The sequence below is a fragment of the Heteronotia binoei genome, chromosome 5, assembly GCF_032191835.1.
Source record: "Heteronotia binoei isolate CCM8104 ecotype False Entrance Well chromosome 5, APGP_CSIRO_Hbin_v1, whole genome shotgun sequence".
Lineage (NCBI taxonomy): Eukaryota > Metazoa > Chordata > Lepidosauria > Squamata > Gekkonidae > Heteronotia > Heteronotia binoei.
This window is the reverse complement of record NC_083227.1, coordinates 994-27,482: the sequence shown is the minus strand read 5'-3', so window position 1 is coordinate 27,482 and position 26,489 is coordinate 994. Positions and strand designations below refer to the sequence as shown.

Here is a 26,489-nt window from a genome sequence, read left to right as displayed (position 1 = left end):
GCCATTGGCCTGATCCAACATGGCTTCTCTTATGTTCTTATGTGAGACAGAGTGTTGGACTGAAGGGGCCATTGGCCCGATCCAGCATGGCTTCTCTTATGTTCTTATGTGACACAGAGTGTTGGACTGGAGGGACCATTGGCCTGATCCAACATGGCTTCTCTTGTGTTCTTATGTGATTCAGAGTGTTGGACTGGATGGGTCATTGGCCTTATCCAACATGGGTTCTCTTATGTGACACAGTGTTGGACTGGAGGGGCCATTGGCCCGATCCAGCATGGCTTCTCTTATGTTCTTATGTGACACAGAGCGGTGGACTCGTTGGGCCATTGGCCTGATCCAACATGGCTTCTCTTGTGTTCTTAAGTGACTCAGAGTGTTGGACTGGATGGGTCATTGGCCTTATCCAACATGGGTTCTCTTATGTGACTCAGAGTGTTGGACTGGATGGGTCATTGGCCTGATCCAACACGGCTTCTCTTATGTGACACAGTGTTGGACTGGAGGGGCCATTGGCCTGATACAACATGGCTTCTCTTATGTTCTTATGTGACACAGAGTGTTGGACTGGAGGGGCCATTGGCCTGATCCAACATGGCTTCTCTTATGTTCTTATGTGACACAGAGTGTTGGACTGGAGGGGCCATTGGCCCGATCCAGCATGGCTTCTCTTATGTTCTTATGTGACTCAGAGTGTTGGACTGGAGGGGCCATTGGCCTGATCCAACATGGCTTCTCTTATGTTCTTATGTGACACAGAGTGTTGGACTGGAGGGACCATTGGCCTGATCCAACATGGCTTCTCTTGTGTTCTTATGTGACTCAGAGTGTTGGACTGGATGGGTCATTGGCCTTATCCAACATGGGTTCTCTTATGTGACACAGTGTTGGACTGGAGGGGCCATTGGCCCGATCCAGCATGGCTTCTCTTATGTTCTTATGTGACACAGAGCGGTGAACTTGTTGGGCCATTGGCCTGATCCAACATGGCTTCTCTTGTGTTCTTAAGTGACTCAGAGTGTTGGACTGGATGGGTCATTGGCCTTATCCAACATGGGTTCTCTTATGTGACACAGAGTGCTGGACTGGATGGGCCATTGGCCTGATCCAACAGGGCTTCTCTTATGTTCTTCTGTGACGCAGAGTGTTGGACTGCATGGGCCATTGGCCTGATCCAACAGGGCTTCTCTTGTGTTCTTAAGTGACTCAGAGTGTTGGACTGGATGGGTCATTGGCCTGATCCAACATGGGTTCTCTTATGTGACACAGTGTTGGACTGGATGGGCCATTGGCCTGATCCAACAGGGCTTCTCTTATGTTCTTATGTGACACAGAGTGTTGGACTGGATGGGCCATTGGCCTGATCCAACATGGCTTCTCTTATGTTCTTATGTGCCACAGAGTGTTGGACTGGATGGGCCATTGGCCTGATCCAACAGGGCTTCTCTTATGTTCTTCTGTAACACAGAGTGTTGGATTGCATGGGCCATTGGCCTGATCCAACAGGGCTTCTCTTATGTTCTTCTGTGACACAGAGTGTTGGACTGCATAGGCCATTGGCCTGATCCAACATGGTTTCTCTTAGATTCTTATGTTTAAGCTGCTTTCTTTCCACCTCTCCCTCCCTCCTGCCCCTCTGCCATCTCTGGGGTGCATTCGAGCCATTTCCCGCTCCCCTCCTGGGATCAGGCCGCTCTCACTTACTGCGCCGGCCGCCGGAGGAGTTCCAGAGGGAGCCGAGCTGCTGCTGGCAGAGGTCTCGGGTGGTCTGGCCCCAGGTGGGGAAGCGCTGGGTGAGCTGGTCTGAGAGGTCCCCGGCGACCTGGTCCCAGCCGGGGAAGACGCCCAGGCCACAGGGGAGGAACTCCTGGTAGGCTACAGCGTAGCAGACGAAGGGCATCTTATTGAAGGCCAGGGTCCAGTTGGCGCCCAGCAGGTGGCCCTCGGCCGAGAGGGGGCAGTCCAGCTCCAGGTGAAGGACGTAGCCTTCTGTGGGCGAGAAGGGAAGGGAGGGGCTTAAAAGGGTGGAGGCGGAGCTGGCTGTAGCCCCGCCTCCCCTGCACCCAGAAGGCAGCCATCCAGGGATGTCCCAGAACAGCAGGATGGGGCAGCCAATCTGGCCCAGCACTCTGTATTCCTGCTGCTTGGGGAGGGGGGGGGCAAAGTGGAAATGCTTCTAGACCCACTTGTGAACCTCCTGATAGCAGTTGGTTTTTTTTTTTTTTGGCCACTGTGTGACACAGAGTGTTGGACTGGATGGGCCAGCAGGTGCAAGTGGAGGAGTGGGGAATCAAACCCGTTTCTCCCAGATAAGAGAGCTCTGGCTGACCCACGGCCATTCCAGCAGCTGCAAGTGGAGGAGTGGGGAATCAAACCCGGTTCTCCCAGAGAAGAGAGCTATGGCTGACCCAAGGCCATTCCAGCAGCTGCAAGTGGAGGAGTGGGGAATCAAACCCAGTTCTCCCAGATAAGAGAGCTCTGGCTGACCCACGGCCATTCCAGCAGCTGCAAGTGGAGGAGTGGGGAATCAAACCCAGTTCTCCCAGAGAAGAGAGCTATGGCTGACCCAAGGCCATTCCAGCAGCTGCAAGTGGAGGAGTGGGGAATCAAACCCGGTTCTCCCAGATAAGAGAGCTCTGGCTGACCCAAGGCCATTCCAGCAGGTGCAAGTGGAGGAGTGGGGAATCAAACCCGGTTCTCCCAGATAAGAGAGCTTTGGCTGACCCAAGGCCATTCCAGCAGGTGCAAGTGGAGGAGTGGGGAATCAAACCCGGTTCTCCCAGATAAGAGAGCTCTGGCTGACCCAAGGCCATTCCAGCAGCTGCAAGTGGAGGAGTGGGGAATCAAACCCGGTTCTCCCAGATAAGAGAGCTTTGGCTGACCCAAGGCCATTCCAGCAGGTGCAAGTGGAGGAGTGGGGAATCAAACCCGGTTCTCCCAGATAAGAGAGCTTTGGCTGACCCAAGGCCATTCCAGCAGCTGCAAGTGGAGGAGTGGGGAATCAAACCCGGTTCTCCCAGATAAGAGAGCTCTGGCTGACCCAAGGCCATTCCAGCAGGTGCAAGTGGAGGAGTGGGGAATCAAACCCGGTTCTCCCAGATAAGAGAGCTCTGGCTGACCCAAGGCCATTCCAGCAGGTGCAAGTGGAGGAGTGGGGAATCAAACCCGGTTCTCCCAGATAAGAGAGCTATGGCTGACCCAAGGCCATTCCAGCAGCTGCAAGTGGAGGAGTGGGGAATCAAACCCGGTTCCCTCAGATAAGAGAGCTTTGGCTGACCTAAGGCCATTCCAGCAGATGCAAATGGAGGAGTGGGGAATGAAACGCGGTTCTCCCAGATAAGAGAGCTCTGGCTGACCCAAGGCCAGCAGCTGCAAGTGGAGGAGTGGGGAATCAAACCCGGTTCTCCCAGATAGGAGAACTATGGCTGACCCAAGGCCATTCCAGCAGGTGCAAGTGGAGGAGTGGGGAATCAAACCCGGTTCTGCCGGAGAAGAGTCTAGCCACTTAACCACTACAGCAAACTGGCTCTCTTCTCCCCCCCCACCCCACCCTACAACAGAAGCTGCGCTTGCAAAGCTACAACCGGCTGCTGAAGGCGGAAGCGAGCGGCGCTTTCACTTTCGCGAGGAGCAGCTAAGCTTAAAGGACGAGCCTTTTGCAAACCTCCCCCCCCCTCCCCCATGAGACCTCTACCGTGGAAGCCTTGCGGGCCCGGGAGGCGGTCGGGAGGGGCGTGAGCAACCGCGGTCTCCCCACGCCCGTGCCTCTTCTCCCCGCAAGTGCAGAGCCTGGCTGTCCGCGAGGATGAAGGCTCGGCCCTTTCTGGACACCCAGGGCCTGCCGGCTGCGACTCAGGGAAAGCACTCTGCACACGCTCAGGAGCACTCTGTCCCCGTGACGCCTGAGCTTCTTTGGAAGGGCGGCTCCGCTTGGTTACCTCCTCCCCCCTTGCCCGTGCCCACCCTACCTGCTGGCAGGAGACTTAGCAGCGCCAGGAGGGCCGGGGCCCAAGCGGGAAGCGGGAAGGGTCTCATCTGCGGCGGCTCCCGCTCAGCGCCTCTTTGGCTCCAGGGGACTCTCCTCTCCGCGCGGCCTGGGCGCTGCTGCTGCGTGCCGAGCGGCTCCCTCGGCGTCTGCCGCCAACCCCCGCATCGGCCCCGGGGACAAGGGGGGCAGGGGCCAGCTAGGAAAGCCACCCGTTCGCCTTCCGGCGGGAGCCAATGGGGAGGGCGCTCGCTGCCGCGTCATCAGTCTCCGGCAGAAGCGGCTCCCGCGCAGCGCTCGTGGGGGAAAGTCAGTCTGCTGAGAGACACGCTAGGTCAGCCTGAGGCCGGCTAGGGCGGAGGAGGGGAGGGAAGAAGAAGAATATCCTTTCCCTTCCTCCCCCACAACAGACGCCCTGTGAGGTGGGTGGGGCTGAGAGGGCTCTCACAGCAGCTGCCCTTTCAAGGACAACCTCTGCCAGGGCTATGGCTGACCCAAGGCCATTCCAGCAGGTGCAAGTGGAGGAGTGGGGAATCAAACCTGGTTCTCTCAGATAAGAGAGCTCTGGCTGACCCAAGGCCATTCCAGCAGCTGCAAGTGAAGGAGTGGGGAATAAAACCCGGTTCTCCCAGATAAGAGAGCTCTGGCTGACCCAAGACCATGCCAGTAGGTGCAAGGGGAGGAGTGGGGAATCAAACCCGGTTCTCCCAGATAAGAGAAGTATGCCTGACCCAAGGCCATTCCAGCAGCTGCAAGTGAAGGAGTGGGGAATCAAACCCGGTTTTCCTAGATAAGAGTTTGCACACTTAACCACTATACCAAACTGGCTCTCACAATCTCTTTTATCTTTCTCCCCCACAACAGACACACTGTGAGGTGGGTGGGGCTGAAAGGGCACTCACAGCAGCTGTCCTTTCAAGGACAACGTCTGCAAGAGCTATGGCTGGCCCAAGGCCATGCCAGTAGGTGCAAGTGGAGGAGTGAGGAATCAAACCCGGATCTCCCAGATAAGAGAGCTATGGCTAACAAAAGGCCATTTCAGCAGGTGCACGTGGAGGAGTGGGGAATCCAACCCGGTTCTCCCAGATAAGACAGCTCTGGCTGACCCAAGGCCATTCCAGCAGGTGCAAGTGGAGGAGGGGGGAATCAAACCCGGTTCTCCCAGATAAGAGAGCTCTGACTGACCCAAGGCCATTCCAGCAGCTGTAAGTGGAGGAGTGGGGAATCAAACCCGGTTCTCCCAGATAAGAGAGCTATGGCTGACCCAAGGCCATTCCAACAGCTGCAAGTGGAGGAGGGGGGGGATCAGACCTGGTTCTCCCAGACAAGAGACCTATGGCTGACCCAAGGCCATTCCAGCAGGTGCAAGTGGAGGAGTGGGGAATCCAACCCAGTTCTCCCAGATAAGAAAGCTATGGCTGACCCAAGGCCTTTCCAGCAGGTGTAAGTGGAGGAGTGGGGAATCAAACCCGGTTCTCGCAGATATGAGAGCTCTGGCTGACCCAAGGCCATTCCAGCAGCTGCAAGCGGAGGAGTGGGGAATCAAACCCGGTTCTCCCAGATAAGAGAGCTATGGCTGTCCCAAGGCCATTCCAACAGCTGCAAGTGGAGGAGGGGGGAATCAAACCCGGTTCTCCCAGATAAGAGAGCTCTGACTGACCCAAGGCCATTCCAGCAGCTGCAAGTGGAGGAGGGGGGAATCAAACCCGGTTCTCCCAGATAAGAGAGCTCTGACTGACCCAAGGCCATTCCAGCAGCTGTAAGTGGAGGAGTGGGGAATCAAACCCGGTTCTCCCAGATAAGAGAGCTCTGGATAACCCAAGGCCATTCCAGCAGATGCAAAAGGTGGAGTGGGGAATCAGCTGTAAGTGGAGGAGTGGGGAATCAAACCCGGTTCTCCCAGATAAGAGAGCTCTGGATAACCCAAGGCCATTCCAGCAGCTGCAAGTGGAGGAGGGGGGAATCAAACCCGGAGAATAGAGCTGCGGGTGACCCAAGGCCATTCCAGCAGGTGTAAGCGGAGGAGGGGGGAATCAGATCCGGTTAGAGAGCTATGGCTGACCCAAGGCCACTCCTGCAGCTGCAAGTGGAGGAGTGGGGAATCCAACCCGGTTCTCCCAGATAAGAAAGCTATGGCTGACCCAAGGCCTTTCCAGCAGGTGTAAGTGGAGGAATGGGGAAAACAAACCCGGTTCTCCCAGATAAGAGAGCTCTGGCTGACCCAAGGCCATTCCAGCAGCTGCAAGCGGAGGAGTGGGGAATCAAACCCGGTTCTCCCAGATAAGAGAGCTATGGCTGACCCAAGGCCATTCCAACAGCTGCAAGTGGAGGAGGGGGGAATCATACCTGGTTCTCCCAGACAAGAGACCTATGGCTGACCCAAGGCCATTCCAGCAGGTGCAAGTGGAGGAGTGGGAAATCCAACCCGGTTCTCCCAGATAAGAGAGCTATGGCTGACCCAAGGCCATTCCAGCAGGTGTAAGTGAAGGAGTGGGGAATCAAACCCGTTCTCCCAGATATGAGAGCTATGACTGACCCACGGCCATTCCAACAGCTGTAAGTGGAAGAGTGGGGAATCTAACCCGGTTCTCCCAGATAAGTGAGCTATGACTGACCCAAGGCCATTCCAACAGCTGCAAGTGGAAGAGTGGGGAATCCAACCCGGTTCTCCCAGATAAGAGAGCTCTGGCTGACCCAAGGCCATTCCAGCAGGTGCAAGTGGAAGAGTGGGGAATCCAATCCGGTTCTCCCAGATATGAGAGCTCTGGCTGACCCAAGGCCATTCCAGCAGCTGCAAGTGGAGGAGAGGGGAATCAAACCCGGTTCTCCCAGATAAGAGAGCTATGGCTGACCCAAGGCCATTCCAACAGCTGCATGTGGCGGCGGGGGGAATCAGACCTGGTTCTCCCAGACAAGAGACCTATGGCTGACCCAAGGCCATTCCAGCGGCTGCAAGTGGAGGAGGGGTGAATCAAACCCAGTTCTCCCAGATAAGAGTTCATGCACTTAACTACTACACTAGCGAGGATCCCCTTCAGGCATATTTGAAGGCGCGCGTGCGAGCGGGAGTTGGGGGGAGGTAGTTGTGAATGATCAACGGACGTCCCTTCCAACTCCGATGTGCATAAAGATTAGCCACCCCCTTAAAGTTTTTTTCCAAGGGCCACAAGTGCTGTGTTTGAATGCAGGTTGATTCTCCCGCCCCCAACCCTGCACCCAGCCACTGCCCCCCCTCACACACTCATGCTGTGGAGATTGCCAGATGGGAAGCAGAAATGCTTTTATTGTTTCAGAAAGGCGTAACAGGTTTCTTTGGGCTCTTTGGGAAAGAAAAACAACTGTTCAACACTCGCGGGAACATCCAGAATAGAAGGAAACGGGGTTTTGATCTCCCCCCCCTCCAGAGACAGGCAAGCATTTAAGGATCCACAAGTGGTATTTCTGAATTTCCTGTACTGTGCAGGGGGTTGGACTCGATGACCCTGGAGGTCCCTTCCAGTTCTAGGATTCCAATTGGAAGGCACGGTTGTCTTGGCCAGTGGGGGGGGACTTGGCATATTTCTGCCCCAGTCCCTCAGACGCTGGGCCACGAAGGTGGAGGAGCAGTTGGAAGTCCAGAAGCGTGGCCTTCTGCTGAGGTCAGGCAGATGTTCGGGATCTCTCCAGGGGTGGGGGGAGAAGCAAACTGGATGACCTCTATGGACCTTGGAGCCGACTGTGGAAGGAAGGGACAGGAGAAGTTATCGGGCTTGTTATCCAAGTGGAGGAGGGGGGAATAAAAACCCGGTCCTCGCAGATAAGAGAGCTCTGGCTGACCCAAGGCCATTCCAGCAGCTGCAAGTGAAGGAGTGGGGAATCAAACCCGGTTCTCCTAGATAAGAGAGCTCTGGCTGACCCAAGCCCATTCCAGCAGCTGCAAGTGGAGGAGTGGGGAATCAAACCCGGTTCTCCAAGATAAGAGAGCTCTGGCTGACTCAAGGCCATTCCAGCAGTTGCAAGTGGAGGAGTGGGGAATCAAACCCGGTTCTCCAAGATAAGAGAGCTCTGGCTGACCCAAGGCCATTCTCTCAGGTGCAAGTGGAGGAGTGGGGAATCAAACCCGGTTCTCCCAGATAAGAGAGCTCTGGCTGACCCAAGGCCATTCCAGCAGTTGCAAGCGGAGCAGTGGGGAATCAAACCCGGTTCTCCCAGATAAGAGAGCTATGGCTGACCCAAGGCCATTCCAGCAGCTGCAAGGGGAGGAGTGGGGAATCAAACCCGGTTCTCCCAGATAAGAGAGCTCTGGCTGACCCAAGGCCATTCCTGCAGCTGCAAGGGGAGGAGGGGGGAATCAAACCCGGTTCTCCCAGATAAGAGAGCTCTGGCTGACCCGAGGCCATTCCCGCAGCTGCAAGTGGAGGAGTGGGGAATCAAACCCGGTTCTCCCAGATAAGAGAGCTATGGCTGACCCAAGGCCATTCCAGCAGGTGCAAGTGGAGGAGTGGGGAATCAAACCCAGTTCTCCCAGATAAGAGTTCACACACTTAACCACCACACCAGCTCGGGTCCCCTTCAGGGATATTTGAAGGCGCACGTGCAAGTGGGGGTTGTGGGGGAGGTAGTTGTGAATGATCGACGGACTTCCCTTCCAACTCTGATGTGCATAAAGATCAGCCACCCCCTTAAAGTTTTTTTCCAAGGGCCACAACTGCTGTGTTTGTATGCAGGCTGATTCTCCCGCCCCCAACCCTGCACCCAGCCACTGCCCCCCCCCTCACACACTCATGCTGTGGAGATTGCCAGATGGGAAGCAGAAATGCTTTTATTGTTTCAGAAAGGCGTAACAGGTTTCTTTGGGCTCTTTGGGAAAGAAAAACAGCTGTTCAACACTTGCAGGAACATCCAGAATAGAAGGAAACGGGGTTTTGATCCCCCCCCTCTCCAGAGTCAGGGGAGCATTTAAGGATCCACAAGTGGTATTTCTGAATTTCCTGTACTGTGTAGGGGGTTGGACTCGATGACCCTGGAGGTCCCTTCCAGTTCTAGGATTCCAATTGGAAGGCACAGTTGTCTTGGCCAGTGGGGGGCGACTTGGCATATTTCTGCCCCAGTCCCCCAGACGCTGGGCCACGATCCCGTGTAGGTGGCGGAGGAGCAGCTGGAAGTCCAGAAGCGTGGCCTTCTGTCAAGATCAGGCAGATGTTCGGGATCTCTCCAGGGGTGGGGGGAGAAGCAAACTGGATGACCTCTATGGACCTTGGAGCTGACTGTGGAAGGAAGGGACAGGAGAAGTTATCGGGCTTGTTATCCAAGTGGAGGAGGGGGGAATCAAACCCGGTTCTCCCAGATAAGAGAGCTTTGGCTGACCCAAGGCCATTCCAGCAGCTGCAAGCGGAGCAGTGGGGAATCAAACCCGGTTCTCCCAGATAAGAGAGCTATGGCTGACCCAAGGCCATTCCAGCAGCTGCAAGAGGAAGAGTGGGGAATCAAACCTGGTTCTCCAAGATAAGAGAGCTCTGGCTGACCCAAGGCCATTCCAGTAGCTGCAAGTGGAGGAGTGGGGAATCAAACCCGGTTCTCCCAGATAAGAGAGCTTTGGCTGACCCAAGGCCATTCCAGCAGCTGCAAGCGGAGCAGTGGGGAATCAAACCCGGTTCTCCCAGATAAGAGAGCTATGGCTGACCCAAGGCCATTCCAGCAGCTGCAAGAGGAAGAGTGGGGAATCAAACCTGGTTCTCCAAGATAAGAGAGCTCTGGCTGACCCAAGGCCATTCCAGCAGCTGCAAGTGGAGGAGTGGGGAATCAAACCCGGTTCTCCCAGATAAGAGAGCTCTGGCTGACCCAAGGCCATTCCAGCAGCTGCAGTCCCCTTCCTTCACTGAGCCATCCCAGAGAATCTCAGGAAAGGAAAGGTCCCCCGTGCAAGCACCAGTCGTTTCCTACTCTGGGGTGACGTTGCTTTTACAACATTTTCCTGGCAGACTTTTGACGGGGTGGTTTGCCATTGCCTTCCCCAGTCATCTATGCTTCCCCCCCCAGCAAGCTGGGTCCTCATTTTACCAACCTCGGAAGGATGGAAGGCTGAGTCAACCTCTAGCCGGCTACCTGAACCCAGCTTTTGCCGGGGATCGAACTCAGGTCGTGAGCAGAGCTTAGGACTGCAGTACTGCAGCTTTACCACTCTGCACCACGGGGCTCCTAGAAAATCTCAGCCTTACTTCAAAAGGAAAAAAAAAGTTTCTAGCCCCAGTGGTTGTCAAAGAGAGTGAGAATCGGGGGGGGGGGGGTGTTGGCTCAGAAAAGGCGATGGGTGCAGAACAGCATTTCTGGCGGTGGGGAGGGGAGAGTCGTGGGCATCCCGGAAGCATCCAGAAATCCACTCTTGGGGCCAGGCCTTGGTCTGATCCAGCAGGGCTTCTCTTATGCTTTCTTATCCCTGGCAACTAGCTGCACTCACCAACTAGGAAGACTGCCAATGGAGCCTCCATGTTCAAGAGCAGTCTTTCAGGGGGTGGGCTATGATTTGCCTGCCCCGCTTGTGGGCTTCTCAGAGCCCACCTAGACAGCCTGACCTGCTGATACAGGAATGCAATTCTTGCTTGGGGGGGGGGGAGTTCAGTGCCCCCAACTTTGATGGACAAGCAAAATAATTCCAACAATCCTGGCAAAGGCTTTGGCTCAAAGGAGAGGAGGGCAGAGAAGCCTTATCTGGGGGGGGGGGGTGCAAAGTGGAAGGGCTTCTAGCCCCACGTGTGAACCTTCTTTTTTTTTGGCCACTGTGTGACACAGAGTGTTGGACTGGATGGGCCACTGGCCTGATCCGGCTGCGAGGATGGCTCGGCCCCTTCTGGACGCACAGGGCTGCGGCGCAGGAAAGGCACTCTGCACACGCTCAGGAGCACTCTGTCCCCGTGACGCCTGAGCTTCTCTGGAAGGGCGGCTCAGCTTGGCTACCCCCCTCCTTGCCTGTGCCCGCCTTACCTGCTGGAAGCAGACTCAGCAGCACCAGAAAGGCCGGGGCCCAGGCGGGCAGCGGGGAGGGCCTCATCTGCGGCGGCCCCGGCTGGCTCAGCGCCTCTCTGGCTGGTCCTGCAGTGCAGGCTCCAGGGGGTCTCTCCTCTCCGCGGGGTCTGGGCGCTGCTGCTACGTCTCCAGCGGCTCCCTGGGCGTCTGCCGCTCACCCCCCCGGGGAGAAGGGGGCAAGGGGCCAGCTCGGAAAGCCCCCCCTCGCCTTCCGGCGGGAGCCAATGGGGAGGGCGCCCGTCGCCGCGTCATCAGTCTCCGGCAGAAGCGGGACTGGCAAGGCGCTGGTGGAGGAAAGCGCGTTCGCGGAGGGACTGGCGAAGGCTGCCATGGCGAGGGAGGGGAGGGGAGGAAAGGAAACTCACCCCCCTCTCAAGGCTCCCCGCTGCTGGATCAGGCCTCCTGTCTCCCAGCTCCCCCCACCCCATCCGGGAAGAAGAAGAAGAAGAAGAAGAAGAAGAAGAAGAAGAAGAAGAAGAAGAAGAAGAAGAAGAAGAAGAAGAAGAAGAAGAAGAAGAAGAAGAAGAAGAAGAAGAAGAAGAAGAAGAAGAAGAAGAAGAAGAAGAAGAAGAAGAAGAAGAAGAAGAAGAAGAAGAATTGCAGATGTATACCCCGCACAGAGTGGTAAAGCAGCAGCACTGCAGTCTGAACTCTCAGCTGCAAGTGGAGGAGTGGGGAATCAAACCCGGTTCTCCCAGATAAGAGACCACGCACTTAACCACTCCTCCACTTGCAGCTGCTGGAATGGCCTTGGGTCAGCCAGAGCTCTCTGATCTGGGAGAACCGGGTTTGATTCCCCCCTCCTCCACTTGCACCTGCTGGAATGGCCTTGGGTCAGCCAGAGCTCTCTTATCTGGGAGAACCGGGTTTGATTCCCCACTCCTCCACTTGCACCTGCTGGAATGGCCTTGGGTCAGCCAGAGCTCTCTTATCTGGGAGAACCGGGTTTGATTCCCCCCTCCTCCACTTTCACCTGCTGGAATGGCCTTGGGTCAGCCAGAGCTCTCTGATCTGGGAGAACCGGGTTTGATTCCCCCCTCCTCCACTTGCACCTGCTGGAATGGCCTTGGGTCAGCCAGAGCTCTCTGATCTGGGAGAACCGGGTTTGATTCCCCCCTCCTCCACTTGCACCTGCTGGAATGGCCTTGGGTCAGCCATAGCCATAGCTCTAGTAGGAGTTGTCCTTGAAAGGGCAGTTTCTGTCAGAGCTCTCTCAGCCCCACCTACCTCACAGGGTGTCTGTTGTGGGGGGAGAAGATAAAGGAGTTTGTAAGCAGCTGTGAGTCTCTGATTCAGAGTATAGGAAAGGAAAGGAAAGGTCCCCTGTGCAAGCACCAGTCGTTTCCGACTCTGGGGTGACGTTACTTTCATGATGTTGCCTTCCCCAGTCTTTTTACACTTCCCCCCCAGCAAGCTGGGGGTTCCTTTGACCGACCTTGGAAGGATGGAAGGCTGAGTCAACCTGGAGCCGGCTACCCGAATCCAGCTTCCTCTGGGATCGAACACAGGCCACCCACGGCCTCTGCCCATCTTGGCAGTCCAGGGTAGACTGCTCCTGAGCCTGGAGCAGTGGTCACCAAACTTGCTCAACATAAGAGTTGCACAGAATAAATGTTGGATGTTATCAGATGTTGGAGAGCCACAAGACATGAATGTCAGATGTTTGAGAGCTGAAAGATGGATGGAAGGAAAATGGGAGGAGAAGCTAGAAAGAAAGCAACTTTAAATTTAAGTGCATTCTCCAAGCTGTTGGGTGGCTTGGCTTGGAGGAACAATTTAAAGAAAAATGCTTTCTCCTAGCATTTATAGAGCAATGAAGATCCTGTGAACTTCGGGGAAGGTGTTTGTGAGTTTCCTGCATTGTGCAGGGGGTTGCACTAGATGACCCTGGAAGGCCCTTCCAGCTCTAGGATTCTATGCTACTAAGTCAGCTGACAGGGTGCGGGGGGGTTCAAGAGCCTCGCAATATGTGTGAAAGAGCCACATGTGACTCCTGAGCCACAGTTTGGCCACCCCTGGGCCACTGGAGGCTCGTTCAGGTAGCCATGGCGCATGACAGGCAGATCTTCTGTCAAAGGACTTTCCTAAGGCACCCAGAAGAGCCTGACTGACTCCATCTCGGCCAGCACCCCCTTTCACCCATCCACAGGCCAGATTAAGAAATATCCATTGGTCTCCCAAGTGGGGAGGGGAGGAAGAGAGGAGGAGGAAGAAGAAGAAGAGGAGGAAGTAGAAGGAGGAGGAGGAAGAGAAGGAAGAAGAAGAGGAGGAGGAAGAAGAAGAAGAAGATGAAGAAGATATTGGATTTATATCCCGCCCTCCACTCCAAAGAGTCTCAGAGCGGCTCACGATCTCCTTTCCCTTCCTCCCCCACAACAGACACCCTGTGAGGTAGATGAAGATATTGGATTTATATCCTACCCTCCACTCCAAAGAGTCTCAGAGTGGCTCACAATCTCCTTTCCCTTTCCCTCCCCCACAACAGACAGCCTGTGAAGTAGATGAAGATATTGGATTTCTATCCCACCCTCCACTCCAGAGAGTCTCAGAGCGGCTCACAATCTCCTTTCCCTTCCTCCCCCACAACAGACACCCTGTGAGGTAGATGAAGATATTGGATTTATATCCCGCCCTGCACTCCGAAGAGTCTCAGAGCGGCTCACAATCTCCTTTACCTTCCTCCCCCACAACAGACACCCTGTGAGGTGGGTGGGGCTGAGAGGGCTCTCACAGCAGCTGCCCTTTCAAGGACAACCTCTGCCAGAACTATGGCTGACCCAAGGCCATTCCAGCAGGTGCAAGTGGAGGAGTGGGGAATCAAACCTGGTTCTCCCAGATAAGAGTCCGCACACTTAACCACTACACCAAACTGGCTCTAGAAGGAGGACTAGAAGGAGGAGGAGGAAGAGAAGGAAGAAGATGAGTTGTACTTGGAAGGGTAGCTTCTGTCAGAGCTCTCTCAGCTCCATCTACCTCACAGGGTGTCTGTTGCAGGGTGGGGGAGAAGGTAAAGGAGATTGTGAGCCGCTCTGAGACTCTGATTCAGAGAGAAAGGCGGGGTATAAACCTGCGGTCTTCTCTTTCTTAGCCAACTTAGCAGAGGTTTCTTTCCACCCCGACTGGAAGTCAAAATCAGGGTCTGTGTTGTGGTTTGTGGATTTGAGCGGAAATGAAACCCAGAAGCGCCAGAGTCAGAAATGCCCTTCGGCCAGGTCCTCGGAGTGGTGGAAGGCTGTGCCCAGCTAGGCCTGGCCGCATCCACGACGTCCACATTCAGCCCATAACTCGCCCACCTGGGACATGAAGGGCCTGCCCACGAAGTACACATGCTCCACCACCCACGGGGGCTGCAGTTTTCCAAGCTGAAGAGAGCATCAGAAACTGGCTGGGAGTTGGTCCTAAGTAATGTATGCATGGGACAGAGAAGGTAGAGAAAGGAGTCCTTTTCTCTCTTTCTCACCTTACAAAAACCACTGTGCACTCAATGCATTTGATGAGTGGTAGGTTTCGAATAAACATCTGGAGGAGAGGTCCATCAGTGGCTATTAACCCCAGCGTATTGATGCAACTCTCTGTCTGGGGCAAGTGATGCTCTGTATTCTTGGTACTTGGGAGGGGCAAGAGTGGCTTCTAGTGTCCTGGCCCCACTGGTGGACCTTCTGATGGCACCTGGGTTTTTTGGCCACTATGTGACACAGAGAATTGGACTGGATGGGCCATTGGCCTGATCCAACTTGGCTTTTCTTATGTTCTTATGTCTGGGGCAGTGATGCTCTGTATTCTTGGTGCTGGGGGGAGGGGCAAGAGTGGGAGGGCTTCTTGAGTTCTGGCCCCACTGGTGGACTTCCTGATGCTTTTGGCCACTTTGTGACACAGAGTGTTGGACTAGAGGGGCCACTGGTCTGATCCAACATGGCTTCTCTTATGTTCTTATGTTACACAGAGTGTTGGACTGGATGGGCCACTGGCCTGATCCAGCATGGCTTCTATAATGTTCTTATGTCTGGGGCAGTGATGCTCTGTATTCTTGGTGCTTGGGGGGGGGGGGAGGACAAAAGTGGGAGGGCTTCTAGTGTCCTGGCCCCACTGGTAGACCTCCTGATGTTTTTGGCCTCTGTAGCCACAGAGTGTTGGACTGGATGGGCCATTGGCCTGATCCAACATGGCTTCTCTTACGTTCTTATGAAGGTCCTTCTTCATTCAAAGTGTCATTCACATATATGGAATTCACTGCCACAGGAAATGGTGGCAGCTACAAGCAGTGACAGCTTCATAAGGGGACTGGATGAACATCTGGAGCAGAGGTCCATCAGTGGCTCTTAGCCACAAGGTGCAGACGGAAGATTATTCCTGGGGCAGTGATGCTCTGTATTCTTGGTGCTAGGTGGGGGGGGCAACAAGTGGGAGGGCTTCTGAAGTTCTGGCCGCACTGGTGGACCTCCTGATGGCGCTTGTTTTTTTGGCCACTGCGTGACACAGAGCGTTGGACTGGATGGACCATTGACCTGATCCAATGTGGCTTCTCTTCTCTGTTCTTATGAACTCCATCCTCAGAGTGGTGGCCAGTCGGGGGCGTGGGGTGCAAGGTTCCTTTCTGGTGGATTTCTCCTTGGCTTCCTTCAGGGCAGCCAGCCCAGCTCTTCTGCAGGGCTAAGGAGGAGGAGGAGGAAGTGGTACTCAGTAGCACCCCGCAGGCCCGGAGCAACTGCCCGAAAGGCCTAGTCACGGGAGAAATGTCCCCTGTTGTGCCAGGCTGGAAACCGGGTGAGGAGGTGGGTGGCAGTCTGCCAAAGCACATTCTCATGCAATTTCCTGATATCGGATTGCCCAACAGGTGAATGTGGGTTTTCTGCCAGGGGGTTTTTTGAGCAGGAAGTGGGACACGGCTCCGGGTGGCTTGCCATCAGGGGGTGTGGCCTAATATGCATATGTTCCGGAGGGTGATCGCAATGGTGATGCCAGGGGGTGTGGCCTAATAGGCAGATGAGTCCCGCTGGGCTTTTTCTACAAAAGAAAGAGCGCACCCTGATTTCTGATTTCTGCTATTGAAAGCTACTAGGGGACCCTCCAGAAAAATGGAGTACAGCTTGGGTTGAAACGCAGCCCCCCCCCCCCCCCCCCGCTCGATTTCTACAGACTAGGAAAGGCCTTTCTTTGTATCCCATCTGGATTGATCTCCCCGGTTTCCAGCAGAGGGGGGCCACTTTGCTCCTTTCTCTTGTTTAGGCCTCACATCTGGAAGAAGGGACACCTCCGGCGTTCCCTCTAGGCTGAGTTAGTGTGAGTTAGCTCACAATGGTTTAGCCTCTGGCTCACACATCTTTTTGTCTCAGCTCAGGAAAAGTGGCTCTAAGAGCAAGCTAATTTATGCAGTTAGCTTACAACTTTAAGGCCAGCAGCTCATGGAATAGAACATTTGCTCACAAGACTCCACAGTTTGAACAATGGACGCCTCGTGTCTCTACAGACCCCGCTCCTCCTCAGTCCTGTTCCCTATGTTCCTCACATTAAATCCTTTAACTTAAAATTAACCGTTGCTCCAAATTGAAGTCGCCCTGCTCGATTTTTGTTTTGTTGCAACATTTATTGGGTTAGAATCATAGAATCTTAGAGTTGGAAGGGACCTCCAGGGTCATCTAGTCCAACCCCCTGCACAACGCAGGAAACTCACAAACACCTCCCCCTAAATTCACAGGATCTTCATCGCTGTCAGATGGCCATTCAGCCTCTGTTTAAAAACCTCCAAGGAAGGAGAGCCCACCGCCTCCCGAAGGAGGAAGCCTGTTCCACTGAGGAACCGTTCTAAGGGTCAGGAATCATAGAGTTGGAAGGGACCTCTACGGTCATCTAGTCCAACCCCCTGCTCTCTCTTCTCTCTCTCTCTCTCGGCTTGGCTTCGCGAACGAAGATTTAAGAAGGGTGCAGTAGTCCACGTTTGCTGCAGGCTCGCTGGTGGCTGACAAGACCAATGTGGGACAGGCAGGTCCGGCCACAGTGGCTGCAGGGAAAAGTCTGATTTAGGGTTGGTGCTGTAGCAGTGCGATTCTTCCTCAATCTCCTTTTGTCCTCAAGACCAGCTATGCGTGTGTTCTCACTCGCAAACACCTCCCCCTAAATTCACAGGATCTTCATTGCTATCAGATGGCCATTCAGCCTCTGTTTAAAAACCTCCAAGGAAGGAGAGCCCACCACCTCCCAAGGAGGAAGCCTGTTCCACTGAGGAACCACTCTGACCGTCAGGAATCCTAGAGTTGGAAGGGACCTCCAGGGTCATCTATTCCAACCCCTGCACAATGCGGGAAACTCACAAACACCTCCCCCTAAATTCACAGGATCTTCATCGCTGTCAGATGGCCATTCAGCCTCTGTTTAAAAACCTCCAAGGAAGGAGAGCCCACCACCTCCCAAGGAGGAAGCCTGTTCCACTGAGGAACCGTTCTAAGGGTCAGGAATCATAGAGTTGGAAGGGACCTCTACGGTCATCTAGTCCAACCCCCTGCACATCGCAGGAAACTCGCAAACACCTCCCCCTAAATTCACAGGATCTTCATTGCTGTCAGATGGCCATCTAACTTCTGCTTAAAAACCTCCAAGGAAGGAGAGCCCACCACCTCCCAAGGGGGAAGCCTGTTTCACTGAGGAACCGCTCTAACGGTCAGGAAGTTCTTCCTCATGTTGAGCTGGAAACTCTTTTGATTTATTTTCAACCCATTCGTTCTGGTCCGACATTCTGGGGCCACAGAAAACAATTCCACGCCATCCTCTAGATGACAGCCCTTCAAGTCCTTGAAGATGGTGATCCTATCACCTCTCAGCCGCCTCCTCTCCAGGCAAAGCATGCCCAGCTCCTTCAGCCTTTCCTCATAGGACTCGGTCTCCAGACCCCTCACCATCTTCGTCGCCCTCCTCTGGACCCCTTCCAGCTTGTGTATATCCTTCTTAAAATATGGTGCCCAAAACTGAACACAAGACTCCAGCTGAGGCCTTTCCAGAGCAGAGTAAAGCGATACCATCACATCACATCACCAGCTGAGTTAGCACGTGCTGTGCCGTCAGTGCTTTTGATTTAGCGTTACCAGCGTTTGCTCAGGATAAGTTTCGCCCTTCCTAATATTGTGCCAGATTTCCCAATCAAGTATTTCAAAATTTAAATCTGGTCTCGGTTCCCGTTGTCTTGTTGAGATTTGCTGATCCCAGACACCTCGATGAGTGAAAAGATTTTCAGTCCAGCACAGTGTGACCCCCTCCTGCCTCCCTGTTTTGAGACCATGTGGAATTAGATAGCCACTGTGCAGGGCCAAGAAAGATTTTTTTTCGACTCCATCAAAATTGGCCAGAGTGATGCGGTCTTTTTTCTACTGCTTCATTTGGTCCAGAGTTGTGAGGTATTAACATGTGGAATTCACTGCCACAGGAGGTGGAGGCGGCTGCAAGCATAGACAGCTTCAAGAGGGGGTTAGATAAAAATATGGAGCACAGCTCCATCAGTGGCTGTTAGCCACAGTGCGTGTGTATATATAAAATTTTTTGCCACTGTGTGACACAGAGTGTTGGACTGGATGGGCCGTTGGCCTGATCCAACATGGCTTCTCTTATGTTCTTATGTGACACAGAGTGTTGGACTGGATGGGCCATTGGCCTGATCCAACATGGCTTCTTTTATGTTCTTATGTGACACAGAGTGTTGGACTGGAGGGGCCATTGGCCTGATCCAACATGGCTTCTTTTATGTTCTTATGTGACACAGAGTGTTGGACTGGAGGGGCCGTTGGCCTGATCCATCATGGCTTCTCTTATGTTCTTATGTGACACAGAGTGCTGGACTGGAGGGGCCGTTGGCCTGATCCAACATGGCTTCTTTTATGTTCTTATGTGACACAGAGTGCTGGACTGGATGGGCCATTGGCCTGATCCAACATGGCTTCTTTTATGTTCTTATGTGACACAGAGTGTTGGACTGGAGGGGCCGTTGGCCTGATCCATCATGGCTTCTCTTATGTTCTTATGTGACACAGAGTGCTGGACTGGATGGGTCATTGGCCTGATCCAACATGGCTTCTTTTATGTTCTTATGTGACACAGAGTGTTGGACTGGAGGGGCCGTTGGCCTGATCCAACATGGCTTCTTTTATGTTCTTATGTGACACAGAGTGCTGGACTGGATGGGCCATTGGCCTGATCCAACATGGCTTCTTTTATGTTCTTATGTGACACAGAGTGCTGGACTGGATGGGCCATTGGCCTGATCCAACATATCTTCTCTTATGTTCTTATGTGACACAGAGTGTTGGACTGGAGGGGCCGTTGGCCTGATCCATCATGGCTTCTCTTATGTTCTTATGTGACACAGAGTGCTGGACTGGATGGGCCATTGGCCTGATCCATCATGGCTTCTCTTATGTTCTTATGTAACACAGCATGTTGGACTGAAGGGGCCACTGGCCTGATCCAACATGGCTTCTCTTATGTTCTTATGTGACACAGAGTGTTGTACTGGATGGGCCATTGGCCTGATCCAACAGGGCTTCTCTTATGTTCTTATGTGACACAGAGTGTTGGACTGGAGGGGGCATTGGCCTGATCCAACAGAGCTTCTGTTATGTTCTTATGTGACACAGAGTGTTGGACTGGAGGGGCCATTGGCCTGATCCAACATGGCTTCTCTTCTGTTCTTATGTTCTTAAGATCTCGGTTTCTCTGCCCTGTGTGCAAATATGCAATCTAATTCTCCGTGTTGATCTGAATATACATCCGCTTGTTTGTGGGTTGTGGGTGGTAAGACCCACATGCTCACCCACCTCCTTCCTCCCTCCAGCCTCTTCCTCTTCGAAGTCAGCACTTCCTCCTTGGACTTCCTCCAGCCGTGCATCTTTTGATCCCTGGAGATTCTCCTTTTCTCTATTGGGTTTACATTTACAGCAGCTCTGTGAAGGACGGTGGGAAGTGATGCGTAGTTGCCTTTAAACAGGCGGGGATTCAACTGGTGAAGCCTTGAGCCTTTTGGAGGTTAGTGCCATTCTTAAATCTTACCGGAGACTTTCTGTCCCATTTGACCATTGGGAATTCTACGTGCAGTCTTTGGACGTGCTGAAAAAAAAATCTTGTGGGTTTTGCAGCTTTTTGCAACTTCTTGATACATCAGAAACAATTTGATATATTTTTTCCTGAGCTTTTGCCTTTGGTTGAGAGATGTGGTCGGAGCTAGAATCAAGTCGACCTCCTGTTCATTTGGACTCTCTGGATGGAACTGTGAAACTTTTGCTATTTAGTTTTCTATTGAAATATTTGAACCCATTGAACCTATGAAGAAAGGTTAAAACGCTTGGGGCTCTTTAGCTTGGAGAAACGTCGACTGCAGGGTGACATGATAGAGGTTTACAAGATAATGCATGGGATGGAGAAGGTAGAGAAATAAGTACTTTTCTCCCTTTCTCACAATACAAGAACTCGTGGGCATTCGATGAAATTGCTGAGAAGTCAGATTAAACGGATAAAAGGAGGTACTTCTTCACCCAAAGGGTGATTAACATGTGGAATTCACTGCCACAGGAGGTGGTGGCGGCTACAAGCATAGCCAGCTTCAAGAAGGAATTGGATAAAAATATGAAGCAGAGGTCCATCAGTGGCTATTAGCCACAGTGTATATATATTTTAGCCACTGTGTGACACAGAGTGTTGGATTGAATGGGCCATTGGTCTAATCCAACATGGCTTCTCCTATGTTCTTATGTGACACAGAGTATTGAACTGGAGGGACCATTGACCTGATCCAACAGGGCTTCTCTTATGTTCTTATGTGACACAGAGTGTTGGACTGGATGGGCCATTGGCCTGATCCAACAGGGCTTCCCTTATGTTCTTCTGTGACACAGAGTGTTGGACTGGAGGGGCCATTGGCCTGATCCAACATGGTTCCTCTTATGTTCTTCTGTGACACAGAGTGTTGGACTGGAGGGGCCATTGGCCTGATCCAACAGGGCTTCCCTTATGTTCTTCTGTGACACAGAGTGTTGGACTGGAGGGGCCATTGGCCTGATCCAACAGGGCTTCTCTTATGTTCTTATGTGACACAGAGTGTTGGACTGGAGGGGCCATTGGCCTGATCCAACATGGCTTCTCTCATGTTCTTATGTGACACAGAGTGTTGGACTGGATGGGCCATTGGCCTGATCCAACATGGCTTCTCTTATGTTCTTATGGGACACAGAGTGTTGGACTGGATGAGCCACTGGCCTGATCCAACATGGCTTCTCTCATGTTCTTATGTGACACAGAGTGTTGGACTGGAGGGGCCATTGGCCTGATCCAACATGGCTTCTCTCATGTTCTTATGCGACACAGAGTGTTGGACTGGAGGGGCCATTGGCCTGATCCAACATGGCTTCTCTTATGTTCTTATGTGACACAGAGTGTTGGACTGGATGGGTCATTGGCCTGATCCAACAGGGCTTCTCTTATGTGACTCAGAGTGTTGGACTGGATGGGCCACTGGCCGGATCCAACATGGCTTCTCTTATGTCCTTATGTGACATAGAGTGTTGGACTGGATGAGCCACTGTCCTGATCCAACATGGCTTCTCTCATGTTCTTATGTGACACAGAGTGTTGGACTGGATGAGCCACTGGCCTGATCCAACAGGGCTTCTCTTATGTTCTTATGTGACACAGAGTGTTGGACTGGAGGGGCCATTGGCCTTATCCAACATGGCTTCTCTCATGTTCTTATGTGACACAGAGTGTTGGACTGGATGGGCCATTGGCCTGATCCAACAGGGCTTCTCTTATGTTCTTATTTGACACAGAGTGTTGGACTGGAGGGGCCACTGGCCTGATCCAACATGGCTTCTCTCATGTTGTTATGTGACACAGAGTGTTGGACTGGAGGGGCCATTGGCCTGATCCAACATGGCTTCTCTTATGTTCTTATGTGACACAGAGTGTCGGACTGGATGGGGCATTGGCCTGATCCAACAGGGCTTCTCTTATTTGACACAGAGTGTTGGACTGGACGGGCCATTGGCCTGATCCAACGTGGCTTCTCTTCTGTTCTTATGGACTAGGTGACCCTGGAGTTCCCTTCCAACTCTGTGGTTCTATGATTCTACCTCAACCAAGAAGCAGCATCCCATCATACAGGGGTGGCCAACGTTAGCTCTCCTGATGTTTTGTGCCTACAACTCCCATCCGCCCCAGCCATCAGCCATGCTGGCTGGGGCGGATGGGAGTTGTAGGCAAAAAACATTTGGAGAGCTACTGTCGGCCACTCCTGATATACAAAGGGGACTTTACATTGCTGCAGGGAGTAGTAGCAGGAAAAATCGCCCCTGGATTTCGGGGAAGAGAGCCAGCATGGCGTGGGGTGAAGAGCACTGGACTAGCAGCTGGGTGACCTGGGTTCAAATCGTCCCTCGTGCTGTGGAAGCTTGCTGGGTGACTTTGAGCCAGCCTGTGCTGAACCCACCTTGCAGGGCTGTCATGAGGACCAAACAGAGAAGAGGAGAACGGTTTCAGCGGCTTTGGGAGCACAAATGGAACAAATAAAAGAAGAAATAGAAAAGGAGAAGACGTTTAATGATGGGAACACGAAGTGGCTGCCGCCCAGTCCACACTACACAGGGGGAAGCGGTGGATCATCTGTGTGATGGATCGGCAGTCTCTACACGCTCAAAGGAACACTTTTTATTATAGCTTTACAAGATCCAGGGCATAGTCTAGCTACTGATTATCAATTCAAAGGACTGTGCTGCTTCTTCCAAAGAATCATGTGATCTTCCTCATTGTTGAAGATGATGATGATATTGGGTTTATAGCCCGCCCTCCACCCTGAATCCCAGAGCATCAGAGCGGCTCACAATCTCCTTTCCCTTCCTTCCCCACAACAGACACCCTGTGAGGTGGGTGGGGCTAAGAGGGCTCTCACAGCAGCTGCCCTTTCAAGGACAGAGGCTCAGAGCGGCCTACAATCTCCTTTCCCTTCCTCTCCCACAACAGACACCCTGTGAGGTAGGCGGTGCTGAGAGAGCTCTGACAGAAACTGCTCTGGAGAGGAACAGCTCTGCCAGAGCTCTGGCTGACCCCAGACCATCCCAGCAGCTGCAAGCGGAGGAGTGGGGAATCAAACCCGGCACTCCCAGATAAGAGTCTGCGCACTTAACCGCCATACCAAACTGGCTCTCTGAGGAGGGACTGCACTTCCTCAAAGGGCGTGTGTGTGGGGGGGTCCTCTTCCCTGTACAACATCAGCTTGAAGAAGAAGAAGAATTGCAGACTTATACCCCGCCCTTCTCCCTGACTCAGAGCGGCTTACAATCTCCCATATCTTCTCCCCCCACAACAGACACCCTGTGAGGATACTCAAAACCCGTGGATATTCAATGAAATTGCTGAGCCGTAGGTTTAGAACGGATAAAAGGAAGTCCTTCTTTACCCAAAGGGTGATTAACACGTGGAATTCACTGCCACAGGAGGTGGAGGTGGCTACAAGCATAGCCAGCTTCAAGAGGGGATTGGATAAGCATCTGGAGCAGAGGTCCATCAGTGGCTCTTAGCCACAATGTATTGTTGGATCTTTCTGTCTGGGGCAGTGATGCTCTGTATTCTTAGTGGTTGGGGGGGCAGCAGTGGGAGGGCTTCTAGTGTACTGGCCCCAGTGATGGATCTCCTGATGGTACCTGGGGTTTTTTGGCCACTGTGTGACAAAGAGTGTTGGACTGGATGGGCCTTTGGCCTGATCCAATATGGCTTCTCTTGTGTTCTTTTGTCTGGGGCAAATGGTGCTTGGGGGGGGGGGCAACAGTGGGAGGCCTTCTAGTGTCCTGGCCCCACTGGTAGACTTCCTGATGGCGCCTGGTTTTTTGGCCACTGTGTGACACAGAGTGTTGGACTGGATGGGCTTTTGGCCTTATCCAATATGGCTTCTCTTGTGTTCTTTTGTCTGGGGCAAATGGTGCTTGTGGGGGAAACAATGGGAGGCCTTCTAGTGTCCTGGCCCCACTGTTGGACCTCCTGATGGCGCCTGGTTTTTTGGCCACTGTGTGACACAAAGTGTTGGACTGGATGGGCCTTTGGCCTGATCCAATATGGCTTCTCTAATGTTCTTTTGTCTGGGGCAAATGGTGCTTGGGGAGGAAACAGTGGGAGGGCTTCTAGTGTCCTGGCCCCACTGGTGGACCTCCTGATGGCACCTGGTTTTTTGGCCACTGTGTGACACAGAGTGTTGGACTGGATGGGCCCTTGGCCTGATCCAACAGGGATTCTCTTATGTTCTTACCTTGAATAAAACTGTGTGGGTCTTAAAGGCGCCCCTGGACTTAAAACTTTATTCTATTGCTTCAGAATCAACATAGCTACCCGCTTGGATCTATTGCCACGAAGAAATCTGAGATTAGATCTGGGGACTCTGAATTCAAGCACTGCAGAGGTAGAAGGGGGAGAGAAGCATTTCTCCCTAAGAAATGTTATTTATTGAGCTATAATTGTGGACCGCCCATTTTAAAGCGCAGGTTCTTTTTTAAATGACTGCACCCCACCCTCTCACCCACCCCGGTCTCAGTCCCAGAGCCCTTTCCTCAGAGGTTCTGAAGAACACAGCCAGAGATAGCCCCTTTTCCGGGGGGGGGGGGGGAGGGGGAGGGAAGGGATGCTCAGGGAAAGCCCTTCCCCTGGGCCAAGATATCTGATATTGAAAGGGGCAGCCCCAGAGACTCACCCCCAGGGGGTTTTTTTGAGCAGGAACACACGAATGAGGTTCTAACTGGCTCACTGTCAGAGGGTGTGGCCTAATATGCCAATAAGTTCCCGCTGGGCTTTTTCTACAAGAAAGTCCCGTGTGAAACAATGGTGACATCAGGGGGTGTGGCCTAATATGTAAATAGGTTCCTGCTGGGCTTTCTCTACAAGAAAGCCCCGTGTGAAACAATGGTGACATCAGGGGGTGTGGCCTAATATGTAAATGAGTTCCCGCTGGGCTTTTTTCTACAAGAAAGCCCCGTGTGAAACAATGGTGCCATCAGGGGTGTGGCCTAATATGTAAATGAGTTCCTGCTGAGTTTTTTCCTACAAGAAAGCCCCATGTGAAACAACAGTGACATCAGGGGGTGTGGCCGAATATGCAAATGAGTCTCCGCCGGGCTTTTTCTACAAGAAAGCCCCGTGTGAAACAATGGTGCCATCAGGGGTGTGGCCTAATATGTAAATGAGTTCCTGCTGAGTTTTTTCTACAAGAAAGCCCCGTGTGAAACAACAGTGACATCAGGGGGTGTGGCCGAATATGCAAATGAGTTCCTGCTGGGCTTTTTCGAAGAAGAAAGCCCTGCATGAAGCCATGGTGACATCAGGGGTGTGGCCTAATATGCAAATGAGTTTCCCCTGGGCTTTTTCTACCCAAAAAAGCCCAGCTTACCCACTTCCACCAGGGGTGGCAAATCGGTCTCTGAACCTCCTGGAAGGCCTTGGGCTGCTTTTCTGTATCAAAAGCTGAAGGAAGACTCTTTGGCGTGGAGGATTGGGGGTGGGGGGTGGGCTGGCAGCGGCAGGAGAGCCGCCCACTTTGGAAGGGGCACTGCTGTGCTGTGCACAGAAAGAGCCTCCTGCAAGCTGGGGGCGGGAGGGAGAAGAGGCAGCTGGAGGAGAGGGAGGGGTCTCTGCGCGGAGAAGCCTGAAGCAACGCCCCCCCCCCCCCAGCACAGCCAGGGCCCCTCCAGCCAGGGCGGTGGGAGGGGGAGTCTCCGGCTGGGGTTGAAGCAGTCGTGCCTTAAAGGGGCAAAGCCAGTCTGGCACGGCATGTTCCCCGCTGCGGGCCGGTTCCGGAGTCCCACCGGGCATCGGATGGGTGGAGGCGTCCTCGCTCGTCTTGAGGCGCTCACTCTGAGGAAGAAGAGAGACCTGTTTCAGAAAGGGGCCCTTGCGGGGGGGTGGAAGGCCTTGGCCTGCACTCACCTTCTCCCCCCATCCCAAAGCAATTCTTTGAGGCAGGGTTGCCATTCCCCAGGTGAGGTAGAATACAATCCGAGAGAGGTCACTCTAATGGATAACACAACAAAACCTGCAAGCCAGTGCCCAATTTACTAAGAAGTGTATAGAAACCAGTCCAAATGTCCAAAATGTGTCTATTCAAGTCCCAGAGTAGTGTGGTGACAAGCCAACCGATTAAGTACTTGTTTCTTTCCAATCTTCATCAGACCTGGGACCTATATGGATTCAATGATATATGTGGCAAGAAGCCACATACTGAGCTGTAGCCGATGTGAAACTGCTGCTGGAGACGCTCTGTGTCCCTCTTTTTTGAAAATTGTGTAAAGAATCTATATAATTGAATCCATATTGGTCCCAGGTCTGATGAAGACTGGAAAGAAACAAGTACTTAATCGGTTGGCTTGTCACCACACTACTTTGGGACTTGAATATAAAAGATAAGAAGAAGATATTGGATCTATATCCCGCCCTCCACTCCAAAGAGTCTCAGAGCGGCTCACAATCTCCTTTCCCTTCCTCCCCCACAACA

At 53.2% G+C, this 26,489-nt stretch overlaps 1 protein-coding gene across 1 annotated transcript in view; it reads right to left on the bottom strand.

The window, feature by feature from the left end:
• Nucleotides 1–25,852, bottom strand: part of LOC132571013 (class II histocompatibility antigen, M beta 1 chain) — a gene marked incomplete at its 5' end in the record, with an annotated part of 34,935 nt that extends 9,083 nt beyond the window's left edge. The window contains 3 exons of the mRNA XM_060237644.1: nucleotides 1,705–1,989; nucleotides 3,969–4,134; nucleotides 25,673–25,852. Of these exons, the coding sequence (XP_060093627.1) occupies nucleotides 1,705–1,989; nucleotides 3,969–4,134; nucleotides 25,673–25,852 (631 nt within the window). The remainder of the gene's footprint in view (nucleotides 1–1,704; nucleotides 1,990–3,968; nucleotides 4,135–25,672) is intronic.
• Between the last annotated feature and the right edge of the window lie 637 nt (nucleotides 25,853–26,489).